This window comes from Melozone crissalis, unplaced genomic scaffold, assembly GCF_028551555.1.
Source record: "Melozone crissalis strain CALT ecotype California unplaced genomic scaffold, PUWL_Pcris_2 ptg000026l_1, whole genome shotgun sequence".
Taxonomy (NCBI): Eukaryota; Metazoa; Chordata; class Aves; order Passeriformes; family Passerellidae; genus Melozone; species Melozone crissalis.
The window spans coordinates 4147567-4167280 of record NW_026535804.1 but is presented as its reverse complement, the minus strand read 5'-3'; the positions used below and the strand labels follow the sequence as shown (position 1 = coordinate 4167280).

The 19714-nt window shown below is 49.9% G+C and overlaps 1 protein-coding gene across 1 annotated transcript in view; it reads right to left on the bottom strand.

Moving 5' to 3' along the window:
• Positions 1-19714, bottom strand: part of MYO15B (myosin XVB) — a 43865-nt gene that overhangs the window by 15017 nt on the left and 9134 nt on the right. The window contains exons 11-37 of the mRNA XM_054278576.1: positions 19304-19399; positions 18595-18726; positions 18285-18386; positions 17694-17771; positions 17218-17360; positions 17082-17127; positions 16579-16703; positions 16358-16475; positions 15711-15886; positions 14904-14997; positions 11129-11186; positions 9473-9603; positions 9273-9368; positions 6883-7118; positions 6624-6802; positions 5877-5949; positions 5247-5453; positions 5076-5155; positions 4788-4885; positions 4518-4605; positions 3108-3218; positions 2869-2963; positions 2065-2286; positions 1484-1580; positions 890-1063; positions 453-642; positions 247-337 (exon numbers count right to left, since the gene is read on the bottom strand). Coding sequence (XP_054134551.1) covers positions 247-337; positions 453-642; positions 890-1063; positions 1484-1580; positions 2065-2286; positions 2869-2963; positions 3108-3218; positions 4518-4605; positions 4788-4885; positions 5076-5155; positions 5247-5453; positions 5877-5949; positions 6624-6802; positions 6883-7118; positions 9273-9368; positions 9473-9603; positions 11129-11186; positions 14904-14997; positions 15711-15886; positions 16358-16475; positions 16579-16703; positions 17082-17127; positions 17218-17360; positions 17694-17771; positions 18285-18386; positions 18595-18726; positions 19304-19399 — 3336 coding nt within the window. The remainder of the gene's footprint in view (positions 1-246; positions 338-452; positions 643-889; positions 1064-1483; positions 1581-2064; positions 2287-2868; positions 2964-3107; positions 3219-4517; positions 4606-4787; positions 4886-5075; positions 5156-5246; positions 5454-5876; positions 5950-6623; positions 6803-6882; positions 7119-9272; positions 9369-9472; positions 9604-11128; positions 11187-14903; positions 14998-15710; positions 15887-16357; positions 16476-16578; positions 16704-17081; positions 17128-17217; positions 17361-17693; positions 17772-18284; positions 18387-18594; positions 18727-19303; positions 19400-19714) is intronic.

Genomic DNA, 19714 nt, shown 5'->3' with positions numbered 1-19714 from the left:
AGCCTTTAGCATCTCACAGTAGGACTTGCTGCTCCAGAGCCTTTTCTTCAGGACCTCAGATGACTTTACAGACTGGAACCAGTCTAGGGTGGGCAGGAGCATGGTGTGAGCTCCCAGCTATCTCACAACCCAAACAGAAATGACCTGGCTGCTGCTGCAGCACCAGGGGATCCCAGCCTGCTGGAAATGGGATGGACAGGCTCTCTCTGCTGAGCTCCTGAAGTAACCAGAGAGCAAAGAACTCACTGATCGCTGAGGTGAGGGGTTCATCATTCCCAGCTTGGCCAGAGCCTCATTTTTGGGGTCGTTCTTCTTTATAAATGGCTTGGATACTTTCCTGTAAGGGAACATGGAGCAGCATTATGGGGTTTGGGCACAATGGAGCCACTGGCAGAGCTGAGATAGAGAACCCCCATGTCCCTCCTGCCCACAGGGGGATCCCACACTCTCACCTGCTGGGCTGGATGGGCTGGGGCTCGGGGGCTGGTCTGCTCTGGTACATTTTGATGATGTTCCCGATCTCATGGCTGGGTGCAGGACGCTTCTCAGGGCCTGAAGGCTTCACTACAGGCGGCTCCTTCTTTGGTTTTGGTGTCTCCTTTTTTGGCTTTGGCTCAGGAGGTGGAATAGGGGAAGCAGGAGCTGCTGGGGTGACAGCCTTCATCAATACTCCAGCACAGACACAGGAGAAATCCCTTCATCTCACTTGACCTTCCCTTTCTTTCCCTCTGATGCTGACTAGCAATGTACATTCCTCTTTCCTCTCCTGTCAAGATGCAGACTCCCAGAAGAGTCAGATCCTTTCCTCCTCTGCCTAAATCCTGGCCTGGTGTTCCTGGAAAGGTCTTCCTTGTCAACCTGCTTGAGTCTCCACTGCCCAACATCTTACCTGGCTCTGGTTTAGGGACAGGCTTCTCTTTTTTCCTCTTCTCCATCTCCTCTCTTTTCCTCTTCTCCATCTCCTCTCTCTTTTCCTCCTCCTCCTCCTCTGTTGGCTGGGGTTTTGCTGGAGGAGTCCAGGTTTTACTAGGTCTGACTTTCTTCACTCGGATGTGCTGCTCTCCTGCATAGAAAGGGGGACTTGAGCTAATCTAACCCAAACCAAAACCTGGCACTGATGGCACAGTTCTCACTCTTGCCTCAGTCAGCAAAAACCTCTTTTCTAGAGTGAGGGAGAATGTCCCAGTCACACACCCAGAGATTTCTAGAAAACTGGCCCCACTACAGCTCACAATCTGAATTGGAGCTAGCTGAACAGGAACCCCAAACTCCTGCACACACATCACCAGCAGCTCCTGAACAGGAACCCCAAACTCCTGCACACACATCTCCAGCAGCTCCTGAACAGGAACCCCAACTCCTGCACACACATCTCCAGCAGCTCCTGCAGGGATTAGCTGGATTCCAGACAGGGAGACAAGAACAGCTGGGCATGCCAGGAAGGTGTTCTGATGAGTGAAATCCCAGAGTGGCAGACACTCACCCATCTTCTGGAAGTACTCTCTCTTCTGCTGGAAGGTTTCCCGAGGACAATCATCATCCTCACTGCTGGAGAATTCCTCTTCTACATAATCATAATCCTGCAGACAGTGCACAGCTGGTTTAGTTAGCACCAGCCAGCAGTACCTCTGCAGTGCCCTTCAGCTCAGGGGTGATTTTGTCTCAAACTGTTCTGATCTAGAACCTCTCCACATCCAGGAGTGTCCCAGTAGGTCAGTTTCTAACACAAGGAACCCTCAGCCAAGCACAGAGAAGGAGGATTATGTTAGAGGCCCAACACACCTTCCTGGATGATAAAGATCTCAGAGTAATTAATTCTCCTGTGGAAAATTTCAGCTTAAATGAAATGAATTGGCCAACCCTGCAGCCAAACCTCCACAGAGCAAAAGCCACTGAGGTTTGATCCTTAGAGACTCAGCAAGCAGAGTTTGAAAGGTCTCAGTATCATCAGGAAGCACAAATCTCTGCTCTCCTCTCTGCCAAACCAGGGCCACACAGGGATGGACACAGAGCAAACACCAAAAACAAATTCAAACCAAATCCACCACTGCTTTTTTCTCATACCAGCTCTTTGGCCTTAGCTGGTGGCTCTGGAGACCTTGATGGTGCTGCAGCAGCCTGACTGCTGGGAGGCTTCTTGGGTTTGGGGAGAGTGGCTGGGGCTGAGGCTTGGGCTGGGCTGGAGACTCTTGGCCTGGACTTCTCAAGGGACTTTTGCTGCTTCTGCAGCTCGTGTTGCTGCTGCTGCTGGGAGATGGTCATGGCTTGAAGGGTCATCTGCTGGGCCTGGGGAAGGAATTGCAATGTCCATGAGCTCTAGGCAGCACAAACCCAGCCATCAGTCACAGCCTGTCCTGTTTTTTCACTGTTAATCAATCCCAAAACATCCACACAGTGCACAGCAAATTTCCCAGTGTGTGGCCAAGGCAAGGCCAGGGAGTCTTCTCCCACCTGGCCAAGGATGCAGAGCTCCTAACACCCCCCAAAGGCTCAGCTGCCAGCCTGGGGCTGCCCTGCACTCACAGGGCTTTGCACAGAAAGCAGAACACTGCAGGCCTGCATCTGTAGCAAATCCCAGCTTAAAACCCATGGGAATTAGAGCTGAATCTCCTCAGGCCTGCTCCTGTGTCTGCTCCTCACTCACTGATGGTGCCTCAGGGTCCCCATGGACACAAAGGGGGCAAAAAGGGCTCCCAGTTTTGCAGCCTTAAATAATGCCCACTTTATAGTGGGGATTAAAACAGAGTTCACCCCAGCACGTGAGCCCAGAGTGACACAGGGCAGGCCCAAAGAGGAGAGCTGGGCTCCCCCTCCAGGCACAAACACCAAGGTGTGGCTCCTCCCCAGTCCCTGGGGCCCTTCACTCACCATGAGCATGGCCTGCTGGTTGATGAAGGCTTGCTGCTGTGCTGCCAGCTGGCTGGGATCCACAGCTGGAACCACGGGCTGGGGCATCACCATGGCTGTGGAAGACAGCACACACATCTTCAAAATCCTACAGTGAACATTCCCCACAGAGCCCCTCACCTGACACTGAAATGCACAGGTGTCACTGACAGCCCCCTTCCACCCCCTCCCCTGTGCAGTTACAGAAACTCTGCTATTACCTGGCATAGGTGCAACCCCACCAACCCCTGGCATCATGGGCATGGCTGCTGGCATCCCCATCATGGAGGGCATGGGCTGGTAAACTGGTGTTTGGGTCATTCCAGACAAGCCTAGAGGCAAAAGAACAAGTGCACAGTGCTTTGGAGAATCCCAAATGAGAATATCCTGAGCAACCCCAGAGAGCACTTCTGGTGCTCTGCACATGCACCAACCACAGCAGGACACAGCAACACTCAAGTGGAAAAAAGAAACCTAAGAAAAATGTTGGCCTGCCAGATTTTAAACAGCAGTATCTAGACTCTCTTTCTGCAGCCTAGCTTTGGACACCACCATTCTTCATGATTAAGCTTATAAATAATTCCTGCCTGTGTATGATTACAGAGGCTTTCTCTTGAGGACTGGGCAAAGATCTCTGGGGCTGGGACTGTCACCTTGGTGTCTTTGCAGTGGGTGGCAAGGCTGATGAACATTGTGTGTCATGGGGAGGAGCTGTGGGGAGAAAGGAATTCCTCTGCTCCCAGCAGTCAGGTCCCGTATGGGGTCACAAACAAACCCCACTGAGTGTGAAGCCAGCAGAGCAAGGGGTGGGGGGTCAGACTCAGCTGAGAGGAGCCAGCACCCTGCACAACTCTACTGGATCACGCAATGAGTGAGAATGGGATGATCATTACACACCTCCCTCATCTAACAAGCCAGGTAAGTGACAAGCTGGCCTCAGGCCTGTGATCTGTAACAGGGCTTGTCGTGCCCCAGAGCCTCTCCAATAGCCAGGAGTAGTTCCTGTCTCAGGAATGACTGAACTGGACATTCCTCACCTTTCTGAGACTGCTGGGTGTGTTCCTACCCCTGCAGATTCAGATTTGTCAGTGTCATTAATATATTGGTGTTTGACTCCACCCTGCTGCAAATGCCAGAGTCTCAGCTCCACAGAAATGAGCAAAAGCAAAGAAACCAAACACACAAACCAAAACCTCTTCAGGGTTCAGACTTACTAACCCAAGGAATAGCTACAGATGACAGGAAGTTCTGCAAGGAAGTAATAAAAAAGATTAAAACCACCCCTGATAAAGGCACCAACTGCTCTGTGAAAGCATGGGCTGAATAGAAAGTGAATACATGACTTACAAATATTTGTCTAGGGAAGAGATGGCCTGGGTCAGAAACAAGATACCTGCTGCCTTGACCCCAAGGCCAGCTCAGAAGAGACATTACAAGCACAACAAAGCAGCTCCCTTATCTGACACCTCTGCAAGGCATCTGTCTCACCTGGGAGAAGGAGTGCAGCCTGTGCTAAAGCCCAGTGCTCTGCATGAACCAGCTGAACATGCAATAATTAGCATTTAAGGGGCTCCCTGACTGGTGCTTACTGAAGGTGATGTAGTCCCAGGTGTCCCCATGGCCTTACAAACCTGTAGAAGGAAAGATTCCTCTCTGTGTGGGGCCAATCTTCCCACCTCCTTTCATGCGTCTGGTGAGATTCTCACTGTTCTCCATATCCTGCATCAAAATAAACCCAAAACTGTTATCTGAGCCCAGAGGGACAGACTTCCCAGAGGGATAGACATTCAAATGTGTGTCTGAGCTGAGCTGGGGCAGTGAATAGGCAGGAAAATCTTGAAGGACTCACAGGGACAGGAGAGCTGCAGAGAGAAGGCAGGAGGGAACACCAGGGCACTTACAGATGCTCTGGAGCTCTGATGCAGCACAGGGCTGAAGAGATCATCCACATAGTGATCCAAGCCCACAGGGACCCTCAGGTCATCTCTAAACCTTGGATCTGGGAGCAGAGAGAAGTCTGGTGACAAGGCAGGTAAGAAAGCTTCCCCTGCCTCCAGTCCCTATTAGTCATGGCTCAGAGTGGAGTCTACAACAAGAAGAATCACCTGACTCCCCCTCTACCCTGATGCCCTGGCTGGGGCCCACCTGGCCCTTCCCAGTGTCAGCCACAGTGCTGGGCTGAAGCTCACCTGGATGGAGACCAATAAGCTCTGGAGGGAGGCTGGGTGGGGGGAAGGCAGGGGCCTGGATACCTGGGGCAGGAGGGATCCTGTTGAAGAGGAAAATGAGATGAGAACCAGAACGCTGGAAGATGGGTGGCAGGGCCATGGGTGGTGGGGTAGGAGGAGCAGGTGGCTCACATGTCCAGGTCAGAGTGCTGCAGGATGCTCCTGTCCCTTTCTGGGGTGATGGGGTACTCAGTGGGGGCTCGGGAGGAGCTGATGAAGTTGCTGGTGTCCTCCATCTCTCCAATGAGGTCCAGCACAAAGTCACAGCCCAGCAGGTCCTGCCACGTGTTGCCAGTGAACATGGAGACTGACCACCCTCGAGTGTTCTTGTCACAGCCCCTGGGAGGGGAAAGGTGTCCAGGCAGGCAGGGGAAAGGGAAAGGAAGGAAAACATTACAATCAATTTCTTCTTGCCATGTTTATCCTGGCTTAAATCCTTTAGATTTAGGTTGTGAATCAACTATTAAGTGCCCAGGGTTAGAAGACATCTAGAATAATTCAAGATTTGTCCTTTTTATCAATTCTTTTTTTCTCTGAAGCTGCTCTCAGAGATCACACCAGTGATCTGTTCCTGAAGAAGCCCATTGTGTACAGTTGAGGGTTGTGTTAAGGGTTAAGAAGGGAGCACAGGCTGGAGTGGGCAAGAATTGAGTATTCTACATTTAACCATATAAATTCCAGCCTGCAGACCAAATCAGGCTAAGCCTTAGAGCTGGTGACAGCCCCTCACACCCCCAGACCTGCTCCCATCCTCTGCAGTACCTTGCACTCAGGATCCAGGCTGCATACTGCTCCCCAGTCATCCAGGACTCCACCTCAGCTGAGAACTTCTCCTCTGGCACAGAGAGCAAAGTCAGTACCCAGAGCCCTGGCAAGACCCAAAGCAGCACCCACATTCCATGGGACACAGGCAGAGCCCAGCTGGAAAGTCTCACACACTCCTGAGCAGGGCCACAGGAGGCCTGAAAGCTCATGGAAGGCTCCACATGGACACATTCACCACATTCACATCCAAAATATCTGTTTGATGGCACAGGTTGGCATTTCCAACCTGACAGGTGAAAAGCCTTGCAGTGTCCTGGTTTGCTTGGGGATCACTCCACTCACGAGGAGCCAGAGTAGGGATGTTCTGTGTTCAATTCATAGAGCTGCTGGTTGCTCAAGAGGCAACTTCAGGTAATATTTGAGAAGGGCAGAAAGTCCCTGTAACAAAATCTTGCTGCATGGGCTGTAATGGACAGCAGCCCTGGGGAGATGAATAACCCTCTGTTGAGCAGAGCCCAAACCCAGGACAATCTCATCCCTCAGCCTGAGAAACAGGTCCCACCAGGCCCAGACTTTGCAAGTTTTGGATCTAAATTCAGATGCTTGTTTCCCCCATGGCTGTACCAGCAAACAGCGTTCTGACCCACTTTACTTAGTTGAGGGAATTATTCCCCAATGCTGATTTCTGCACTGGAAAAAACCTTAGAGACTGAAAGACAGCAGGAGGGCAGAAGCGTGAGTTACCATTAAAGGTGTGAACATCCAGCACCATCTTCCCTCTCCTCTGGTTTGCTGTCCACTCCAGCTGGGTGGGAGGGTACGCCCGAGCGGGCGCAGGCCCTGTCCCCATGCACTGGGCTGCCCTCAGCATCTTGCGCTGGCACACGGCGCTGTAGCCCTCCATGCCATAGTCTGACACAAACCTAGGAGAAGGATACTGCATGTGGCACTGCTCACCCCTCCCAACCCTCTGTGAGCCTGCCTTGGCCTTTTCTCCTCTTACTTCAGCAGAGGTTTCTGCAGTGCAGGTGAGGGGCCGAAGCAGCTGAGCAGAGTGGCCATGAGGAGCCAGCCCCGCCGGCTGCGCTCCGTGTCCGGGTTCCTCCAGCTCTGGGCAACCACCTGGCTGAAGATTTCATCACGCAGAGCAGCGTCCCTCAAACCTCTGCCAGCAATGAAGTTGCCCAGCAGGACCTCCTGCCAGCCATGGAGACTCTGGTCACCGATGAAGCGCAAAATCTGGAAGGATCCAGGGCAAGAGAGAGAGAAGTGGAGCTGTAACCCCCTGCCCCAAACTCTGGTGCACGAGTTGGAGACACCAGGAGCTGCTGTGGCCAACAATCAGACTGGGGCCTTGTAGGAGTGTTGGGGGTAGGATGGTGGGGATGGATGGAGACGAGAGGTCTCTGCAGCCAGGTCTGGAACTTGGGGCTCATTGCAAAGGGCCTGGGTGCAGGGCCCTGCTGGGAGCTGCCAGCCACAGCTCAGAGCAGGCCCGAGAGAAGAGAGGGGCAGAGAGGAGGAGAGGGTGAGAGAGTAAAAGGGGTAAGGGCTCGAGGTTCCCGTTACAATACAATAAATCTTCTGTGTTGAATATTCTGATTCTCACTAACCAATCTAGTACAAGATACAAATCCTATAGCATTTACATACAGCCTATAAGAATCACTACATTACCATACTGTGTTACATTTTAAACCCTAAAAACTCCTCTTTGGGCCCCTTCTGCCAAGCTGTAGGGTATGCTCTGACCCTTGGGCCTGTCTGCAAGCAGAGGGTGTTGTTCCATCAAAAGGGGATCACCTTCAGCTGGCCACACCATTGTTTTCCCATTGTTCAGTAACTAAGGGATCTCAAAGCTTGCTTTCATTTCAATCTTGCTTATAGCTTCTATATTCTCAAAATCTTTTGCCAGACAATCATATTTATAAGGCTTTCCTGTTTCATCTTCCCCAACAGGGCCTGTCCTCAGGTTTTTGTGCACCACCAAAGTGCTGGGCAATTTGGGAGGCAACACTTATAGAGATTGGATCCTGACTAAAAGTCAGGGTGACTTCAGTCTCTTCTGAAGTATGACTCAGAATTTGGTCTAGGGCAAAATATTTCCCCTTGGGCAGGGCTCAGGCACACAAGTAAATTACCACAGGATATTTGCTACTGAGCCCACTGAGTGTTCAAAGCCTTTGGTACAGTTAATATTATACCAAGTACTATGGGATGTGGTGTCTCAACACAGTCACTGAAGTGATTCAGCTTCTTGACTATGCATATCAACATCTTCAATGCTTTTTTAGTTTGTATTTCTCACCCTTAGGTACAGAATGGTTTCTTTCATCCTCTACTTCAATATGTCATGAATTAATTTTTTTCTAAAATGGACAGCTTTGGAAAGAACATTTAAGCATAACAACACTTCTAAAAACACTTAATGGTATCAAGTGTGTCAGAAATTCACTGAGAAAAACAGGGGATGGTAGTTGTTTAGTTCTCATGGAATCCTTTGCAGCAAATCCCTACTTCATTAGCAAGTTTTGATTTTCAGAAAAATAATAGTGTTCTGCTTAAACACAATCCTATTCACAAGATTTTATTGAAGCTTATGCTCTTCTATAATTGGGATCACAAGGACAAAACAAGAGACTGTTTTTAGGTATTAAGTTTCTTAATGGGCTTATTTTAATTCCATGTAATTCCCAAAAAGATGACCAGATTTACTTAGAAAGTATCTGGAGTTTCATTCTATTTTCAACCATTTTAAAGAAGAAATATAAAGAAATAGATGTTTCATACCCACAGAGATGAAATAGCACCATCCCCTTCACACAAACACTACAGTGAGGGTGTGGTTCCAGGTGTACTTTTCCTGATGACAAAGTCCCTGCCCTTTTCCAGCCTTTCAACAACAGTTCCCTGTCCCCTGTTGGGTACTGACACATCTGTGAGCCCGAGGTGCAATTGAGATGTTTGCTATAAACCACATCATGGAAAATATCTGGGTTAAATGAAACATTTTTATGACTGACAGACAAGTAAGTGGTTGAGACAGACTTCCCTTATCATTGCTACTGAGTCTGGAATATTGGGATGTTAAAGTTTAGCAGTCCTATTCCTATATGTCCTGCCAAATTCTGAGACTCCATCACCAGGCAATTCACTTTAATCCCAGTAGTCTGTGCCTGGTCTGTGCCTCCCCAAAACCACAGCAACCTTAAGGGGCTGTGTGTGATCTCTGTCAGGCTGCTCCAGGGCCTAGAAGGAGCAATTCATTCTGCTTTTCCAGCCCTCCATGTATTGTAAGAACAGTATCCACCACCAGCAACTTGTTGTATAAAGGCATCAAAACCTTGTCTGTGCCCACCTGCTCCCAGCAAGGTCAAGAACAACGTCTCTTACCAGTTTGTTTATCTCAAGTGCACTCTCCTGGTGTTCAGCATCCAGGTGGGTTAAGGGGTGCTGCAAAGGCTGACCAGGGGCAGGGAAATCTGTCTTCTACAATGAAACAAAATAAAGACAGAAATATTTGCTCCTGGTGCTGCTAAAACCAGTGTGTCTGCCCACAGGAGAGGCAGTGAAGGGAGATAAAGAGTTCCCACCTGGAAGTGTGATTTGACGAAGGAGGAGAAGGGATGGCTGTTGATGGTGGGTGGGAGGGAAAGGTCATCCTTGACCTTGACTTCTGGGGGCTGTGTCTCAGTTATCTGGTTGGCCTGCGCTTGGCGTCGGCCTGCAAGGGAAGGAGGTCTGGTGGGGTGGCAGGACACCAACAATTCACAGAGCAGCTCCTGCTGACCTGCACCTCACCCTGCTGAGCCCCTGACCCAGCCCTGGCTGCAGGGACACCCAGCCCAGCCCAGCAGGCACAGCCTCACCTCCCTGAGAGCACAAGGACTCCTTCAGGAAGGAGATTTTACAGCTCTGATGGTTCAGACCATTCTCCCCAGGGAACACCTGGAGATTCAAGGCTGCTCTGCAGCATTTACAGGCAGGAAATGCTGAGCTCATACAGATACCGCTGACAACTGCCCAGTCCACAGGAAATGAGAGGTCTTTGTAATGAGGGATTTCTCATGGGTAAGAGAGGAGCAAACATCACTAAATGAAGGCATTTCTCAGTACAGCACAGCTCCTGTGCATTCCTCTCCCTCCAGCTATGTCCCTGATGCTCTCCAATCCTCCCCATTTACATCCCATCAGCTTTCATTTCCAGCAGTCTCACTGTTCCCTGAGCCCCTCTGGCTTACATTGCTCACTAGACCAGCTGATAGTCCCTGCAGGGCTCTGCCATGAAATGTGAGCTATTTGGGAATCCAGCACAGTCTGCTCCAATTCACCAGACTCCTCTGCCTGATTGTGTCCCTCACTGTCCCCCACAGAAGGCCACAGGCACAGCTGGCTTTGGCTTTGACACCACACAGACACAGAGAGGCAAATCCTGCCTCAACCTATTTGCAGCTTAAATATTCACATTGTACATGGAGCTGCAGAGGAAACATAACTGCACAAAACTTAATGCTCAGGGTTAGATCAACAGCTTGTGAAATTATTGCACTTATTTTGGTGATTTGAAATCCAATTGGTGCATCCCTAAATTAATAAATTAACACATACTCAATTTGTTACATTATTACATCCATAAGTTATAATATTGGTATATCCTTGGACTGATAAATTGTTATATCTCAAATTATTACATTGTTCTACAGTCAAGCTGTTACCCTGTTTCTCCTTCCTTCTATTAATCTTTGTTTTGGGGAAATAATTTTTAATGAAGTCTAAAAATATTTCTTTGAAGTTGTCAAAACTGTTGTTTTCTTCCCCTTCAACTTCCTTAAAGATTTTAGAGTAGGTAAAAGATGGGTTTAAGTTTTTCCACCCCAGATACCCATCTCTGCCAGAGATCTGGGTTCATTAAACAGTTTGCTGTCACATAACTTTGACCAAAGAGTTTTGCATCATCCCTGCTATCAGTTCTACCAGCCCAGTTCAAAAGAAGAACTGAAAAATTAACAAAGATACTGATTTTCAAGCTGGTGTTCTGCCCCCTGGCCCAAGTTGCTTTTCCTCCCTACCGTGTCAGGAAACAACATCCAAGGTACCGTTTGCCTTTATCATATTTACACTGCAATGATAATGAATCAAAACCAGCCCAGTGACTGGCAGCAGGGAGAACAAAGACACACTTTGATATAAACAAGGAAACACTCAGTGAAACAGTCCAGGAAAGGGAGGGAAGGAGGAGAATTTCTCACCTTCCACAAAGTGCAGGAGGGCTGCGAGCTCTGCAGGGATCTCCAGCAGCCCCACGTCCTGGAGACAGAAACAAATCAGTCAGAAACAAATCAGAGAAAAAAACACATGAAACCCTGAGCTGAGACTGGGTGAAACTGCCTTGGAGAAGCTGCCAGGACAGGGATGGAGCATCTGAGCCAAAGCAGTGACTTCTGCATCCACAACATTCAGAGGCATTGCAGACAGGGAGGTATTGCATGAACACAGCTTGTGGCATGGGTCAGCTCAGGAGGGAAAGGGGAGCAATTCCTCAATAAAATATCAACTGCCACAAAGGGAAGGACAGGAAAGTTTGATTTCTTTGACTCATCCCTCATTCCTATCAAGTGTGGCACATTGCACTGTAGAGATTGCACCTGAAGGCTAAGGGCCATTTCCTCCTGCCCTTTCCTGACAGTTTTCTTTTGATTTTTCTGTATCCAAAGGTGCTACAGCACAAAATGAGACCTGATTCTGATCTTTGATATATGTTGGAGGTTCCTAGGAAAGCTCAGATCTCTATCTGGGTAATCCAGAGGAGAATCTGGCCATGAGTTTTGATTTTTCACTGGTTTGCACCTTGCACTGCTGCAGGGTAGGAAGCAGGTGGGCCAATACAACACAGTGTCAGCATCACTGCATGTAGAGTCAGCTCAGGGCATTTCAGACAGAACCACTCAGATTAAGGCACTATAAAACCAAGCTAAGGTCCCAAAACCTGAGGTTTTGGGGTTTTTTTTATTTCTTGTTTTTTGGGGATTTTTTTGAGATCTGCATAGTACAGCCTCTTGTCATCAGCACATTATTCTGACATCTCTCTCCACTTAAAGACACATTCACAGCATTTTTGATCAGTTTGATTTTGCTCATAAGATACTTGACTTCAAGTCTGGCTTTTCAATGGTGTATTCAGGAAGAGGACTGCGAAATTCCAGAGTTCTGGATCCACACTTGGGGAAGCTGGATGAGCACCCAGGGCTAATTTTTCTTGTTCTTACTGACAGATCTATACAGAATTGTGAATAATATAAATTCAGATTCCCTTGATACAGACACTGCAGCAAATGTGTGTCCAGTCAACTCACATCAATAATGGCATTAGTTAGAAGTGTTGATACAGGCTAAAAGTGTTGTGAAGCATTTAATACATCCCTTCCTCTACATCAGCTTCTGTTAATACATTTATGCAGAAATGTCTCATTCCCATCCCTCACAACAGAAGATGATTGCCAAAAATAATCTTCCCTCCACCTCTGCAGAGCAGGTCAGTGCTGTGAGCAAACACAGAGCTCGGGCTCAGGACTGGCTGATGGTGCCTGGCTGTGCCCAGAGCATGGGAAACACTGAACTAATGAGATATTTCTGTATTAGAAGGCCCTTGGCACCATCTAACCTGCATTCTGTACCAGGTTCCAGACACTCATGTGCCCTCTCTAGATGTTCTGCTGTTCCCCAGCAAACCTGGCCTGAGGAGGCACAAGGGAGGGAGAACACCTGGAGAACCTGATTGTTTTGATCTCAGACCCTCCCAGACCATTTGACAACTCACCATTCCTTGGCTGGGACTATTTTCTGTGTCAGCACAGGCCAGGGAGCTCCTTCTTTGTTTCCTTTCCTCTAAATCCTGCTGTTAGGAGATGAAAAGGGGATAGAGGGTGGGAAGATATGTGTATGAAGTGAATCCAGCTGTTCTGGGGACAGATGCTGAGGATGGCCAGGAGATGGTGTCCTGCTCCAGCAGATAGAATGACAGAACAGCTACAGAGCCTTCCTGGGACCCCAACTCAGTGTATTGAGAAGGGGCTGCCCAGGCAGAGACCTGAGCTTTGCTGAAACACCTGCTGCCCTTCCTGGCACAATCCAGCAGCAAGAGCCTGCAGCACCTGCCCAGCGTCCTGCCACACCTTCCTTTGCTGGGCATCTGATGTGGCTCAGGACAAAAGCTCCCAGCAGCTGCCAGAAATATTCACCCACCTCCTTCAGCACCAGAGCACCTGATAACAGCCTGAACAGGACAGATGAACTTGTCCATGGAGAGGAAATCCTTTAGAAAGGTGGGAGGATGCCAAAAGCTAAACTCCCTCACAGCTCTGCCCTTCCCCATCCATTCTCTTGCTCCCCAGCCTCATCACTCACCTGAGATGGGGAAGGAGGGTCTCTGGCTCCTTCTCTGCCTCTCTCCTGCCTGTCAGTGGTGCAGAGCACTGTGACTACATGGGAGCTTATGAGGGCTGGGCTGAGAAAGACAGTGACAAGCTAAAGTCCAAAGGGCAGGGCTGTGGGGTGGGGGAAAGGAGGAACTTTGCAGCAGGTGAACTTTGAGACCTTTGCTGCTGCTACTGCATGTACAGAGACCTCAGCAAACAAACACTGAAGGAACAGAAACAGATTCAAAAGAGTTGCACTGTTGTGGTTACCTGGGAGAAAGAAAATCTGGATCCTGTCCAAGTGGGAAGGGCAAGAAACAGAACAGAAACTCATGCTGAAGGAGGCACCTCTGCAGGTCTGCATCAACTGTCCTTAGCCCTCTGCCCCACCATGCTCTCAGCTATGCCAGGAGCTGTGCTGGGTCCTTCCCTTGTAAAGCTGAAGCTCTGAGATGTTATTGCTACTCTAAGGAAGAGTGGTCTGATTTCCTCTTTCCAGATTTATTTTAATAGTAAGGAAATGGCCCTTTAATAATAAGGAAATGGCCCTTACCCTGCAGGTGCAATATTTTAATTTCCCAATTTTATTGTAATAGTTTGTGCAGAATACATTATACCCACTGGACAGAACCATGGCTCTCTCCTGTACATTATTTTCCATCTTCTCAAAAACTTGCAATCCTGTTCTCACCCCAGCTGACTTCCAAAGGGGCCAAGGGCTTGAGCAGCCTGAGGCAGCTGTAAGGGATCAGGGAGGATCATCATGGACTGAAAGAATCTTGCAATTCAGTCACCATCAGTAATTGACCTGGGCAACAAAAAAAGCAAGATGAATGCCTCCTTAGAGCTTGAGCAGAACAGCAGCTCTGAAGAGCACAGATGGCACCAGCTCTTGTCTCATGTAGGGCAGTGATGTCTGGAGTGGCTGCCTAGAACAGAGGCTAGACTGAGTTAGACAATAAAGTGGGTATTCATTAAAGGCCTTCAACAGATACACCTTGGGCAGTGCAGGAGCCTGGCAGAGGCTACACCCAAGATGGACAATGGTCATGAGTTTTTCAGACAGATACAAGTTTGGTCTATCTGCATATCAGGGGTTAATTGTTCAATTACATCTTCAGGTAATGAAGTCACATTCTCCCAGTTTGCTTCCCCAATTCCCTTTTGTTTGTACTTTTCAGGCCTGAGGCTGTCCTTGGTTCTCAGGCCTGGAAGAATTGTTTTGTCTGACCAAACTGTGAAGAGAGCTTACTAACATTCCATATGGAGTTCAGAGTTATACACTAATGCAGTACACGATCTGAAAAATATAAAAGCTAAATCTGAAGGCATCATCCCCACCCTGGCTCACACAGCCTGGCCCATGAATCAGCTCTGTTTGCAATACCTGTGCCAATTCTGCATGTCATTTAGAGAGAGAAGGCTCCAGCTTCTCTGCTTCCTTCATTTGACATTTGTGTCAGACAGAGGGTGAAGGACACCTCCCTGGGTGAGGACACCTCACCTCACTGCCAGCAAACCTTCCAAAGCCATCCCTGCCCTGGCCTCACCCAGTCTCACTCTGCTTAGGGCAGAACAGCCCCTCCTGCACACCTTGCTCTGCTGTTACCTGGCAGCGCTTCCTCCACTGAATCAAAGGTCTGGAGATCACAATCACGGTTTTAAACTGCACCAAAGTCTTCTTCAGCCTCCTGTAACGCTTCCTAGAGGGTGAGAAAAGAATTGTCTGATGGGGGACACATCAGCCACACAGACACACACAGAGCAGGCCAGGAGCCAACATGAGGAGGGGCCTGGACATCCCCACCTGGCTGTCCCCTGGCAAGGCCAAAGGGGCCTGGACATCCCCACCTGGCTGTCCCCTGGCAAGGCCAAAGGGTTGTCCCTGGGCTGTCCCTTGGCTGTCCCTGGGCTGTCCCTGGGCTGTCCCTTGGCTGTCCCTGGGCTGTCCCTTGGTTGTCCCTTGCAAGGCCAAAGGGCTGTCCTTTGGCTGTCCCTGGGCTGTCCCTTGGCAAGGCCTAAGGGCTGTCCCTGGGCTGTCCCTTGCAAGGCCAAAGGGCTGTCCCTGGGATGTCCCTTGGCTGTCCCTGGGCTGTCCCTTGGCTGTCCCTTGCAAGGCCAAAGGGCTGTCCTTTGGCTGTCCCTGGGCTGTCCCTTGGCAAGGCCTAAGGGCTGTCCCTGGGCTGTCCCTTGCAAGGCCAAAGGGCTGTCCCTGGGATGTCCCTTGGCTGTCCCTGGGCTGTCCCTTGCAAGGCCAAAGGGCTGTCCTTTGGCTGTCCCTGGGCTGTCCCTTGCAAGGCCAAAGGGCTGTCCCTGGGCTGTCCCTGGGCTAACCCTGGGCTGTCCCTTGGCTGTCCCTGGGCTGTCCCTTGGCAAGGCCAAAGGGCTGTCCCTGGGCTGTCCCCTGGCTCCTGACCTGGCCTGGTAGCCTCGGAAGTGAGCCTGGATCAGAGTGACTTTCTCCTGGAGCACGCGGAGGCGCCGGCGCTGGAGGAGGCGGCGGAATTTCCTCTGCAGGGTGACCACGGCCCAGCTCTGCCTCTGCTGCCATCGCCTCTCCAGCAGCTGCCTGCCCTTCTCCTTCAGAAACACCTGGGCAAAGGCAGCAGCTGCTGACCCACAGGCAAGCAGCAGCTTCTCCCAGAGCTGATCAATAATAAAATCTGCTGGTTTATTCCTTTGTAAAAAGAACCTTTTAAGGGTTCTTGCTAAGAAGACTGGGGAGGGCACGAGGCACAGGTGCAAGTGGCAGAGATGGATGCATTTGGGGAGGACAGGGAATCAGGGAGTGATGAAGGTTAGCAGGTAGCAAAAGTAGAAGCCCAGGAATGCTGGGTATACAAAGGGCTTGGCCATGCCACAATAGCCTGGAGCTGGAATCTCCTGGTAATCTGAAGTGCTAAAAATGCCTTCTTAGTACTTGGGACAAGAGGCAAAGGTGAGAGGGGAAGGTGTGCAAGGCCCTCCCTCTGTGGGCAGAGGCTGAGCTCCTCTCCTGCTTTGCCAGCCTGTGAATGGTGGGTGGGGCTGTGCAATCCAGATGAGATTGTCTGTAGACATCACCTTTGTCACCCCAATCTGGTAGAGATCTGAGGGGTTCCCCACCACGTGGGCCAGCACTGCTGCACAGCCTTCTCTCTGCTCCAAGCTGCTGGGGTTGCTCCCAGCCAGGAGCCCGTACCTGCACAGGAGGAGAGGGTGTGACAAAAACCAGGCTGGACATGGAGTCCTCAGAGAACAAATCCTCCAGGGCTAGGGGATCCCAAGCCAGGGCACCCCTGTACCTGGCCAGGAAACTCTGGAATGGCAGATGGACTGGGAACCCCTCCTTCAGGATGTGGATGGCCTCTAGTATCCCAGAATGTCGCAGCTGACAGTTGACATATTCCACATCAAAGACATTTGACAGCTGAGAAGATAAAGCAGAAGAAAAAAATTAAAAACAAGAAATAAAGAAAAATTAAAGAAAGGAGACTGAAGGCAGGGGGTTTAGACAGGGTCTCCTTCTCTTGTCCTGTCCTTGGATTGGATCCTGCCACAGGCTGTGGGCCATGGAACACAAAGCCCAAGGAATACTTTGGTGTCCAGCTGACCCTGGTTCTGCTCCTGCAGCACAGGATTAACTCACATGGCCACAGGGAAGGGTGAGACACAGAACGACGGGGAAGAAAAGTCTCAAGCTATCAAATAAAACAAAGAAGTTTAAATCCCAGCTGTGAAAGGAGAGCTGTTGGAGGAGAATGAAGGACATGAGGGACTCCATAAGGAGCTTGGGGTGCTGCCCTACCTGCCTGGGGTTAGGGGTGATGCAGCGGATGAAGAAGGCATGGCTCCTGCAAAACAAAGAAGAACCTTGGGCCACCCTCCTCTCCATGCTGCCCCTGGAACACTTCACACCTCTGTGTGCCAGCAGCATCTCTCACCCTCTCAGCTTGGCTGTGAGCTCCTGCAAAGACTGCTGGAATTTGGACACCAGTGTGGAGGCCTGAGGCCTGAGCCCTCTGCCCCTCAGCTCCCTTCGCTGACCATAGGCAGCTTTAGCTCTCTGGAAAATCTCAGACACCACCTGCAAAAACAAAGAAATTACCAAAACCCACTGAACGTTGTGGAAAGAAGAACCTCTTCTACCTGAAACTTATGGGGGCTATTTTCTCTTGCCCCTGGCAGTGGCAGGAATGCAGCTGCATCCTCAGGCACTCTCTGTGTTTTATATGGAAAGTGCATCAATTGTGGGCAAAGACAATTTGCCCAATTCCCACGTAAATTCAGTAAAATAAAACTTGTGGCTTCTCTATGTTCTCCTGACACTTGTTCAGCACCTTTCTGCCTCTCACATTAAGACAATGAGTGGATCATTGGGTGTCTGCAATAGAGATCTCCCTCCTGACCACTTCTGTACCTTGAGGCGGCTCTGGGAGAAGATATCCAGCACCTCTGGCCGCAGCTGGTCACGGTTTTTATTGAGAAACTTGTGCACCTGCAGGGGCAAAGTCTGATTTAAAGCACCATTCAGACCACTCAGACAGGCACACACCCCTGTTACACACACTGGGACTGGGGACAGGCAGCTGGAGAGCTGGAAAAGAGAAAAGCCCTGGAGAATGAGGCTAGCTCTTCCTGCTGCCACCAGGGTAGAGGGGACAATGGCTTCTGCTTTGAGAAGGGATTGCTCCTTTTCTCCTTCACATCACCGTGCAGGCTTTCACCTCTCTTTTTGTTTGTTTCTTGGGTTTTTTTTGCCCAGTAGCCACAGCTTTCCTGCATTTCCAGAGCTCTGAGGCTGTTGTGTCACTGAGGGCAATTCCTATTTTGCTTCTGCCCAGAGCCATCTTAGTTGGCTCTCTTTATAACAATCTCCTCTCTTCTGCTCAACTGATGCTCTGGAGGGAAGTGCAGTCACAAGGGGAGAGCTTTGGTCCCAGAGCTGGTCCATCAGGACACCCACAGCTTATTTCTGTGTTATTTCTGCTCTGAGTCCCTGCCAGCTCACCTGGTAGGTGACAGGGCCAGCGTAGTGCTGCACAGTGAACTCTGGCAAAGGCAGCTTGGGCTTGCTGTACCAAGGGCTGTTTCCATGGTGGTAATGACACTTCTGGAGGAAAGTGTGGTCTGTGGCCTGTAAAAGAGATTTCCTGATTCTGCAACCTCGGCCTTTCTTCTTTCAGCCTTTCTTGGTAGGCTGAAAAGTCACTGTTAAACTGAAGGTAAAAACACTGAACACTTGTGCAATCATTATGGAAAACAGCCTCACCTTAACCATCCTCTGAAAGGGATCCCATGAGGGGCTGGGAGCTCCTCACCTGAGTCAGGGATGTCTGGTCATCCAGGATGCACAGGAGGCCATGGGGCTTTGCAGTAAGGAAATCCAGGCACGACTCGCTGCACGTCTTGGAAATAGGAATCCAAGCTAACTGCTCCTGGCTGTATTCCTCCTGCATGTTAAAGGCCAAATCCAGCCACACAAACAAGGACAAATGGAGAGAATTAACAGAGGGATTTGGGTTGTTTATCAGGAAGTTAGAGTTTCACTGCTGTTAGGAACTTGCCTAGAATTGTCTGTTTTTTTCTGAAACTACTTCTGAAGCCACTAATGATTTTCATGATTTGAGAGAAGAAGGCTGCTAAGCTGAGTGATAAAGTGAACTGTAGAAGTCAACAAGTCTGATAAATACACTTTCATCCCCAGGACATAAGTGGCACAGAAAATGCTACAAAGAAGCCAAAAAGGATTTTAAAGCACGCACTGAGGTCTGGGCTCTGACCCTGACCAACTCACTTAGAAAATCTGGAAAAGGAAGCAAGGTGCTGACAAAAATCTCCTTCCCTCAATTTACCGTATAATTAATAAAAGGTATTAAATAGGCAACTCTTAGGGCTAGGATTCCCTGGATATTGCCCAAGAGGACCATTCAGTTTCCTGTTCCCTGCTGAGGGACACTCTGAGGATGCCTCAGCTCAGTCCAGGTGTGCTGGCTCCAGGTGCTGTGAATTCCACTGAGCCCCACTCACCTCTTCCTGGGCAATGACAGTCTGGCTGAAGAACCTCTGGAGGTGCTCACTGGCAAAGTTGATGCAGAGCTGCTCTAAGCTGTTCACGCCCAGATCCTGCAAAGACAAAAATCCATCCCTTCCCAGGCCCAGGGAAGGCCCACTTCCCTCTAAGTGCTGCACAGGCCCAGCTGAGCTGAGCTGCTGGTTCTGGCCAGTGGGAATGAACCCCAACAGCTCAAACCACCTTCTGTCTGGTTTGCAGGCTCTCAGCCTGGCTCACTGACCAGGCTGAACAGCCAGAGCTGAGACAAGCTGTGCAGGAGCACAAAGAAGGAAAGATCTACTCTTGGATGCACAGCCCCACCTCTGTATTCCATTGTTTTCAGCATCCATTGGGACACAGGTTTTAACAGGAGCCCTAAATAAAAC